The sequence below is a fragment of the Fukomys damarensis genome, unplaced genomic scaffold (assembly GCF_012274545.1).
Source record: "Fukomys damarensis isolate Sample0158 unplaced genomic scaffold, DMR_v1.0_HiC HiC_scaffold_29, whole genome shotgun sequence".
NCBI lineage: Eukaryota > Metazoa > Chordata > Mammalia > Rodentia > Bathyergidae > Fukomys > Fukomys damarensis.
Window position 1 is genome coordinate 2151802 of NW_022900941.1, and position 10599 is coordinate 2162400.

General features: G+C 42.9%; 1 protein-coding gene across 6 annotated transcripts in view; it reads left to right on the top strand.

Annotated features, from left to right (window-relative positions):
• The window catches only part of Sap130 (Sin3A associated protein 130), an 80472-nt gene that overhangs the window by 35947 nt on the left and 33926 nt on the right, over positions 1 to 10599 (top strand). For 3 of the 6 annotated variants that reach the window (XM_010637635.3, XM_019209516.2, XM_010637634.3), the window contains 2 exons: positions 1354 to 1531; positions 9888 to 9992. In XM_010637635.3, coding sequence (XP_010635937.1) covers positions 1354 to 1531; positions 9888 to 9992 — 283 coding nt within the window. The remainder of the gene's footprint in view (positions 1 to 1353; positions 1532 to 9887; positions 9993 to 10599) is intronic. The other 3 variants (XM_010637636.3, XM_019209518.2, XM_019209517.2) reach the window with 3 other exon arrangements.

The following is a 10599-nucleotide window of genomic DNA, read 5'->3' on the forward strand; positions in this document are numbered from 1 at the left end:
CTCCAGCACTCAGGGAGGCTGAGGCAGGAAGGCAACAAGTGGAAGATGTTGTCTCAAAAATATATGTCTTCGGGCCGGGGATTTAGTTCAGTGGTTCGGTGACCTGCCTGGCAAGCGCAAGGACCCGAGTTCAATCCCTGGTACCCCCCCAAAATACATACATATATACATTATATATATATGTCTTTTACATGAACTATAAAATGAATAGATTAACTTAGAAGTAAATATTTGTTGTTGTTGTTGAAGTGCTGGGAATCAAACCTAGGTCTTAGCATATACTAAGCAAGTGGTCTACCACTGAGCTACACTTTGGCCTAAAACTGAGAACTTTATCTGCTGTGTAGGTCTTCGTTACCTCAAGGACCTTTGATCTGTGTCCTCATCCCTTTTCTTTTATTTTTAGATAAGGTCTCACTAAGTTCCTCAGGCTGTGCTGGAACATGTGAACCTCCTGTCTCAGCTTCCCAGACTGCTAGAAGAATAGGTGTGCATCATGGCATTCAACCTACTACATAGATCTTGAATTTGTTTAATCAGAGTCTTCTCAGACTCCTACTAAACTGACCGTGATAAAGGTGCAATTTGCCCATAATAGCCCAATTGGAAGGTTGGTGCACCTGCATCTATAATAGTACCTAAGAAACTTGTTGTGAATTAAATACTATGAAATTGCTGTTCTTACAGGTCAGAAACTGTCAATGCGAGTAGTGGGTGATTATGGTTGCCAGTATTTTGATGGTAACTTTATGTAATTAAAATACCTGTTGGATAAATGTCTTCCTAAAGATGGCTGGAAGATAGCACTGTTCTTAGAATGAAGGGAAATCGTGTTTCCAAAAACTACATTAGCCCCTCTTGTAAGGGTACTTTTGAATGTGCTATGAAGCCAGCAGATTATGCTTTCTATTTGTTGGTCTTTTTATTAGACTTTTAGTTCTCCCATTTTTAACATAGAGATTATAATCATACGAATTATATAAGTAAAAATGTAGAGATACTTTGGTAGATACTGTGTACTTTGTCTTATTAGTAACTGATATAGAACAGAAGAAAATAAGGATATCATTCTGTCAGTCTATGAGTAGACTTCCTAATCTTCTTACCCAATGTGCTGTCTGCTTTAAAGCTTTTGCTGTCCTTACTCTCCTTTTTTTTTTTTTGCAAAGCTAGGGATTAAGCTCAAGAGCTTGTGCATACTAGGTATTCTCTAGCCTGCATCCCTTTATACTCCCCCCCCCCGTACTGGGGATTGAACCCAGGGCCTTTGCACTGTCTTATGTGACATTTTAGTAATGTTTCTTTCCTTTCATTTTCTTCACTGTTCTTTTATGCTACCTCTCTTTCCTCCAGCAGTGGTGTTGGCAGATGGAGCCACGATTGTAGCCAATCCTATCAGCAATCCATTCAGTGCTGCTCCTGCAGCAACTACGGTGGTACAGACCCACAGCCAGAGTGCTGGCACCAACGCTCCTGCCCAGGGCTCGTCCCCCCGGCCAAGCATCCTCCGGAAGAAACCTGCCACGGATGGGTAAGTAGATCTGGAGGTGCTAAGTGACAATTCTGATTCTGGATGTAACTGGCATAAACAGTAGGCTCTCGTAGCTAATGCAGGCAACAACCTAAGCTTTCGTCTCCATGGCATTTTTAAATTTTCTCGAAAACATCCTGACCTCAAGATTGTTTGGGAGAGTCTCCCCAGCTCAGACTGTAAGGAATTAGGAATCTTCAAGTCAGTTGGGTTTTCATTTTCTAAGCGTCTGTGCTGCTTTTGGAGTTCTCGCTGGTTCTGGAAGTTTAATCATACAGCCGTAAGGTAGCTTACAATTAAGTCTTCAGTCCTGTTGGTGTTACATTGATGTGATGTGTGCCTTTTTTTTTTTTTTCTTGTCATTCAACATAAAGCGTTGCTAAGGACAAGTCATTTTCAGAGTGTATTGAGGCTGCTCATAGTTGATGGTGTTTTGTATTTCTGAGGAAGTTTCTCCATTGATGAGTCATAGGAAGAAGGTATGTGCTGTGCTATTAAATATCCTGGCAGTGGGAAATGAGCAGCACATTTCAGAGAAGGGAGTTTCTGTGGCTCTGCTGAGCTGATAGCATTAGCATCAGAAGATTAAACACTGAACAGTTCACCCCAAACTCACTGGGCAGGGCATTTGCTTATGTCCTGACTGTCCCCAGCTTTGCTTGGGCAGGCATCATTTCAAACAGTCTATTCTTCTTTGCACAAGACAGACTAGTATGTTTGTTTTTTTTATATCCACTATTTCGTGCATACTTTTTTATTTAGAATGGTATATCACTTTTGATGTTGTTTCATGTGAACTCTAGCAACGAGTTCTGGTTATTTTCTTTTACTGACTTTTTTTTTTTTTTTTTTTTTTTTTTTTTTTTTCGGGGTTATTTTTTTTTTTTGGTACCGGGGATTGAACTTGGGTCCTTGCACTTGCCAAGCAGGCCACTGAACCGCTGAGCTAAATCACCGGCCCTATACTGACTTGTTTATTTGTGCAAAATACTCTATAATTTTGTGCTACAATCTATTATAAAAACTCTTATAAGTACATTAGATATAGTTTTGTACTTCTCCAGAACTTAGTGATATTCTTCTATAATATAAAACATACATGTTTGGGACACTGAGGCTGAATAGGAAGGAAGTCCTACAAGATCTGCAAAAGAAAAAACTGAAAAAGAAATATTGGCATATCAAAGAAGAAATCCATGTTATGAAATGGAAATACAAGAAAGGCATCTCCTTATTTTCAACTGTTCATAACATAGAGATGATAGTACTTGAAGAAATGAAACTAAACAAATTCCAATAGTAGTCAGGGATTATAAAAATTCTATGGTGGTGTTGACAGAGCTGACCAATATCTGACAAGCTGTCCTGCAATCAAAAGTGAGGAAAAAGTATTATAAAATGTTTATGTACCTTCTGGATCAGACAATATGGAACTCATTTATTTATTCAAAACAAGAGGGTTCATTTACAACTTAGATTGGGTCTAATAGACTAAATAATTGAAAAATACGGGATAGCAAAACACCAGCCAGGATGTCCGTCAACATCTTCACCATTACATTTAGTAGATAAGACATTTTATTGAAATTATACCACCCACAGAAAAAAAGGAAAGGCCAACACAACAGTGTAAAGTGTGTTCAAAGAAAAAATATGGGGCTGGGGATGTAGCTCAGTTCTACTTTTTTTTGCAAGTGCAGGATCCTGAGTTTGATCCCTGGTACCTCCCCTGCCAAAAAAAGACAATAAGGCAGAAAGAATTCTGAAAGAGACTACATAAACTACTGTCCGTATTGTAGCATTGCATTGAGTGTTGAATGTTCTAAGATATTATTGAAATCAGAAAAATTATTGAGTAGCATTTGTATTTTGTATTATCTTATAAAAATAAGCAATTTTTAGGGGCTGGGGATTTAGCTATGTGGTGCCAGCACCTGCTTTGCAAGTGCAAGGTTCTAAGTTTGATCCCCAGTACCCAAAAAAAAAAAAAAAACCCCAAAAACGAAAAAGCAATTTTTGGTCATCCTGTATTTAAATAATTGGACTGGCAAGTGTTTAAAGCATAACAGACTTGCTAGAAGTGGGGTTTTCAGACGTGCAGAGCTTTCATGGACCAGAGTTCCTGTCTTTATTGACTATGTACTCTTTGGGGGTGGTGCCAGAGATTGAAATCAGGACCTTTCGCTTGCGAGGCAGGCGGTGGCACCACTGAGCTAAATTCCTGGCCTGATTATGAGTACTTTTCAAAGATGTTTTTTGGAGGGGATTTTCAGACAGGTTCTCACTATGTAGTTGAGACTGACCTGGAACTCACTGTGTAGTCCAGGCTGGTCTCAAGGTCACAGAGATCCTCCTGCCTCAGCCTCTGAGTGCTGGGATTATAGGCGTGTGCTACCACACCTGACTGTTGTTTTTTTTGTTTTGTTTTGAGGCAGTGCCTTATCTCAGTAAGTCCCTAAATTGCCCAGACTACACTCAAATTTATGGTTCTCCTGACGCAGATTTACAGAGTGCTGGGATTATAAAATTGTACCACCACACCCAGATGAATGTGTATTTCTTTGACTCTGCCTAATAAATGTTTTCTATGCCTCTTAAAAAATAAAAGATAGATTGATTGAACACTTCTAAATTCCTCTGTCTCAAACTCCTGTGAGGTGTTTTTAAAAGATTACAAGTGCAAGAGGAGAGGTGATTGTAGCAGTGAAACTCGGCAGCTGGACAGCAGTTAGGCAGATACAGTAGTCACAGCCTTGTCTGTGAAGAAGTTAAGTGTTAGGTTTACACTGGGGCAAGTTAGGCTTCATCCTTAAGCTTCAGGGTCTTCAGAAGAACCAAAGACGGGAAGAAGTAGGGTAAAGGAAGAGGCCCACTCTTTAGAGGAGGGTAGGCTAAACTCTGTTTGAGAAGCAGTTAGTGCCCAGAATATAATAGCAGAAGTTAAAAATGCGATATAGAAGCATTGAAAGATGAGAAATCTGAAAAGCAGAGCAAAAAGGAAGAGAAAATAGGAAAGACAAGACACACACAAAAAATCCAGTTGAGATCTAGGCTCTGTGTAATGTGGTTTCTACAGAGAGCTCAGAAATGGAGAAGAATCATTTACAAAATAATTTGCAGGAAATTATGATAACTAAATGGTATGTGTTTTCTAAAATGTTTGCACAGTACATGCAAGGGATACATAAACCCACAGCAGTATTCTGAAGTTCCGCAGCAGTGGAGACAAAAGATTTTCCCCTTTCCTATTGTTTATCACCTCCCCAAGATCCTTCCGCCATTGTCTCTCATTCACGTTTCAATATCCTCTACCTTAGTCCCCCCCCCTCTCTCTCTCCCCCCGCCCTCTCTGTCTACCCCCCTCTTCTCTCTCCCCTCTGTCCCTTTTCTCTCTCTCTCTCCTCACTGTAGGTCAGGCTGGCCTTGGCCTTGAACTCTCTCTGTACCGCAGGTTGGCCTCAGACTTGCAGCGATCTACCTGCTTCAGCCTCCCAAGTGCTGAGATTACAGGCTCCTGCTACCACACCCAGCCCTCTTCTTTATCCACGCCTTCTTGCTTTACCAGACTGTTCCCAAGGACTCTACTTACCCTGCGTTTCTCCAGAGTGGTGGCTGTGAATCTTCTGTCACCTAGCTTGGGCCTGGTAGGCACCCTTGCCGTGCCTTACTACAATTTGCAGCCATCTCTCCTCAAAAGCATTTAACCTGTATTTAGATTTAATCACATATGTAGTGGAAAAAGTGCTTTCCCGTAGCCAAGTTCTTCCAGGCTCAGTGAAATGCTGTTCTCCAGTAACTGAACTGAGTATCTGTTTAAGGCAGGACGAACACGGTAGGGCTGGGAGTGTAGAGTGGTAGAGTGTTTGACGAGCGTGTGCGAGGCTCCCCGTGTTCAGTTCCCAGCACCATAAAAAGAAAAAATTAAAACGAAAATAAATGCCATTACAAATGTCGTTCCTCAGTTGAACTGGCTACACTTTGAAGTGCTCAGGTCTGCGTGGATCCCTCTTGGACAAGGCCAGTCTAGAGCCTTGACAAGGTTTGAGTTTGATTTTGCTGGGGTGTTTGTGCCTGCAGAAGAAGCACATACTGTCTGATGGTCGTTGGTGATGATGGCGTCCCTGCCTTCACTGTCACCTGAACTGTCAAGCCCCTGTGTACTTGGACACCCCCCCCACACACAGCCTCCCTGAGCTCTCTGCAGGCCGAAGTAGCCTCGTTGGAACACCCCACAAGCCTCCTCGGGCCTTGCTTTCTGTCGCTGGGTCCCGTAGCCCGTCCTCTCCCACCTCCTTTCTAGCAGTTCTCTAGCTCTTGCCAGACGACCAGGAGCCTTCCACCCACGGAGGCTTCCGTCTCTTCAGGCCGCTTCACTGTCTTCCACAGCACCTCCGCTCTTCTTGAACAGAGTCACTGGCAGTCATCTCCTTGTGTACAGCCTCATCTTCCTTACCCTCCTCCTCACTTTTTCAGCACCGGTGCTCTACCTCAAACCCACTGGGATGTAGAGTGTGTACGGTGTGTATTTTCCTGCACCACGCAGCTGATGGACTTGATCTTTTGTTGAGAAAAACGACGTGATCAAAAGAGGAGAGCTCCCTCAGACTGCAGCTCTCACTTCTTCCTGCCAGCACCAGTGCCCTGTGCTGCTCTGGAGAGCTCTCTGGGATCCCCTTCCAAATGCCTAAATAATGCTTCAAAGCCGTGGTGTCCAACCTACGGCGCCCGCGCCCCAACAAGCATACAGCGCCCTCCACAGCGACATCACGAATTGTATGAGTTCTTTCTAAATCTTTGTGTGTATGTGATACCAGGGATCAAACTGGGGCCCTTGTGCTCGCAAGGCAGGTAGCAGAACCACTGAGCCGAATCCCCAGCCCTGAGTTGTTGTTTCTACACCAAAGCCTCGGTGTTCAGGTTTAATGGCAGGCCGGCCCTTTGTGATAAATATGTGGGTTTGGGCTCTCACCTCTGAAAGGGTCTGCCATCCCTGGTCTACAGGGAGCTCTTCACTCTTCCACGGCCTCTGTGTCTGTTGTTTTTAGAGGATCATTCAGTGATGTACAAGCTCTGTGCTGTCCTCCCCACTCCCAGGGCTAAAGATCAAGCACAGAGAGTCAGACATTCTAGGCTAGTGTCCTGCCGCGGAGCACCCCGCCCCAATCTGGGCATGTCACTTCTTATGTCTTAAAAATATCCTGTTGATCCCATGTTGCTCCACATCATCCATTCCCCCCAGGCCCGTGTTTGACTCCTGATAGCAAAGAAAGTAAAGTTGATGATATTCACTCTCTCCAGTTGTTCTGCTGGTCTTTGTTTCAGTATTTTCATGGAAGTATATAGGAAGTGGCCAGATAATGCATAAACGGCTGATCACCTGGCAGTGTCTGACTACTGCGGCATTTAGCTGGTACCTCCTCTCAGAAGTAGCTAACAGTCTTTTTAAGTTCTGAGCCCTACATAGAATCATATCTGAAGTTTTCCACTCAGTTTTGCACAGTATGTCCACATTTTGGAACAGGGTCTCACTGTGTAGCCTAGGCTGGCTTCCAGAGCACTGGGATCACAGGCGTGTCACCACGCCCAGCTTCAGTGCATGTGATTGTAATTTTTCTCTTGCTCTATAGAATACCATTGTACAGCAGTACCATAGTTTATCCATGGATATCTAGGTTGTTCCAGGTTTTTGTATATAATGCTGTTGTGCACATACTCATGTCAGTGTTCTGGTTCATACACAAATTTGCATTACCTCCTGGAGAGTTGGTTAGGCTGTGGGTGTGCTGATGTTCATCTAGATGGCAACGGTGCCTTTCCAAATGGTTACACTCATTGACGTTGTCCAGCAGTGGGTATAACTGCTTCATCCTCACCAGACTTAATGAGTGTGTTTGTTTCAGAGTTTATAGTCATGTATCTCACGGCCTTCATGCTGAGCTGCACCCCCAGCTCCTTTTTAAGTTTGAAACAGGGTCTCCAAAGCCCACACTGGGCTTCAACGTGCAACCCCCCTCCTTCAGGACCCCAGAGTGCCGTGATTACATGCCTACACCACTGCTCCCAGCTTCTTAAACTTTCACTGCTGATGGAAGGAGGATTGGTCTTATGAAAGTTAAACATCATGAACTTAGAATGTCTGAATACATATCTATTACTCAGCTTCAATTATCAGCTTAGCAGCTCATGGCCAGTTTTGCTAATGCCTGTGGAAGTAAGTCATGAACATCATTTTATTTGTCTATATTTCAGTAGGCATCTATTGAGAGAAACATACTGATTTTTTTTTTTTTTTTAAGCTCTTAGACATTTGCAGTAGTACATGCTGGTAATATCAGCTACTGAGGAAGCTGAGGCTGGAGGATCACAACTTTAAGCCCAACCTGGGCAACTTAGCAAGACTTTGTCTCAAAAAATATAAAGGGCTGGGAGGCTGAGGCAGGAGGATCGCTGTGAGTTCGAGACCAGCCTGGGCTACATAATGAGTTCCAGGTCAGTCGCAACTACATAGTGAGACCCTGTCTCAAAAAACCTAAAAAAATAAGTGTGTGTGTGTGTGTGTGTGTGTGTGTGTGTGTGTGTGTGTGTGTGTGTGTGACTGGGGATATAGCTGAGAGGTAGAAAGCCCCTGGGTTCGATCCTAAATGTATAAATTACAGTGGTCACAATTGTCACCAGTTTTGTTCTGCATCATTTAATCAAATCCACTTTTTTCTTGGTGAGTTTGCTTGAAGTTTTTAGGTGGTCTTTTTATTTTTGTTTGTTGATGATGCTAGGTGTGCAGAACTTGCTAGGCAAGTGCTCTGCCACCCCAGATCCCTGAAGCAGTTTGTATTTTCATGGTGTACCTACAGTGTGATTAGTTTATTTGACCCTTAAGACTATTTTAGTATATAGGCTTTTTCTATCTTTTTTACTTGCAATTTATTTATTATAGAAACTTGGTTTTCTTATCCCTACCTCTGGATTTTATCAGCAGCCTTCACCACTGTATAAATTTCGTAGTGCTGCGATAACAAATTACCGTAAAAGTTTTGGCTTAAAACAACGGAAATGCATTACATTACAGTTCCATTTTGGTTTTTTGGGACAGAATCTTGCTGTGTCCTTCAGGTTGACCTTGAAGTCACTCTAACCCAGGCTGGTCTGGAACCTGAGCAATCCTGCCCTAGCCTCCTGAGTGTTGAGATTATAGATGTGCACCGCCACGCCTGGCTGTATTACAGTTCTGACAGCTATAAGCCTGAAATCAAGGTGTTGCAGTGTTGGTTTCTTCTAACAACTCGGGAAAACTGTCCATACCTTTGCTGTAGCGACGGGTGGCTGTTAGCAGTCCTCACATTCCTGGGCTTACAACACTGCATTCAGCCTCTATCCCTCCATTCACATGACCTTCCTACCCTTCACTGGATTTGTGAAATACCCTAATTCCAGAGTGATCTTATCTTGAGATTCCTCATCACCATTAATTGCACTTACAAAAGCCCTTTTTAGATACGGTCACATTCACAGGTACAAGAGCTAGGGGTAGGTCTACAGTGTACTCACAGGGAATTCGTTTCAGCTAACTCTAACTCTAGTATGGTTTCTCTTGTTCTATCCTTTGCATTCTTTGTAAATTGTTACTTGAATCTAAACAGTGCATTAGATACACTTTGTTTGGTTTTGCTTCTGTGGGAGGACTCTGCTTAGTTGGATGATTTAGTCTTTCGGGGGGGGGGTTAGCATCTCTGTGACCATTTCTGAAGTGTTAGCACCTGGGTACTGGAAAGTGGCCTATTCTGGTCTCACCATTTTTTCAAACCTGTTCTCAGCTGGCATTTGTTTTGCACACTGTACTCAGGGTAAACATATCAAGATCGCTAGCGCTATCCACATTGCTAAACCCAGTGGTAAATTCCCAGTCAGAGCCTCATGTGGCTTCTGTTGCATGATACAGTTAATATTCAGTTTTGGGATAATTTTTTCCACTTGGCTTCTGAGAACTTGCTTAGGTTTTATAGCAACACATAGACATAATGACTACGAGCAGTTGATAGAGTTTTAATTTTAATAACATGAGGCAGAAAGGAGGTGCAGCAGGCTAGAAGCAGCAGCTAAAAGTCTCATGGTGGTTGCGTCCTGAAGGGAGACAGCAGAAAGCCAGTAGGAAAGGTGAAGGGACCTGAACTTTTATGTTTTGTTAAAAGACTTATAGAATTATTTGGCTCATTCAATGATGTCCCTGTGTAACTCGTTATAATAAAAGTCCATTTACAAAATACCTTGTCAATATATTGCTTTTATTTTGCCGTATTTTGCCTGGCAAACATGTTTTTCATACCCTTGGACTGCTATTTTGTGGGTTTGTCTCTTTCAGAGTGGCCGTTCGGAAAACCCTCATTCCTCCTCAGCCTCCTGAAGTGGCTAGTCCGCGAGTGGAGAGCTCTATGCGGAGTACATCCGGCTCACCTAGGCCTGCAGGGTGAGCACCGAAGTGTTTTTAACCAGTCTTACTTTCCGTTACACATCATTTTGGAATAAAGTATAGTAAACATGCCCAATTTCACATAACTTTTCTGGGTACATCTTTTCATGTGCCTTTTCTGACTTTACGATCTGGAAACATTTCTCTACCTCTCTGGTTCCCATTTGCATCATTTATGAAGTGAGTGTATTTACTTTTTCTTTGTTTTCTTTTTTTTTTTTCTTCTTCTTTTAATGTTTTTGAGATAGAATCTCATGTAGTTTAGGCTGGTGTTGAACTCACTATGTAGCCCAGGCTGGCCTCAAACTCATGGCAGTCCTCCTGCCTCAGCCTCCTGAGTGCTGGGATTAAAAGTGAGTGTATTTAACAATACCTGCCTCATAAAATTCTTGTGTATTTAAACAAGATGGTGCACTTAGTGTAGGTCCTCCCTGAAACACACACTCAGTTATTATTGCCATCAAAAATGGCATCATGGCCGGGCATAGTGGCTCACACCTGTAATCCCAGCACTCGGGAAGCTGAGGCAGGAGGATCGCTATGAGTTCGAGACCAGCCTGGACTACATAGTGAGTTCCAGGTCAGTCTCAACTACATCGTGAGA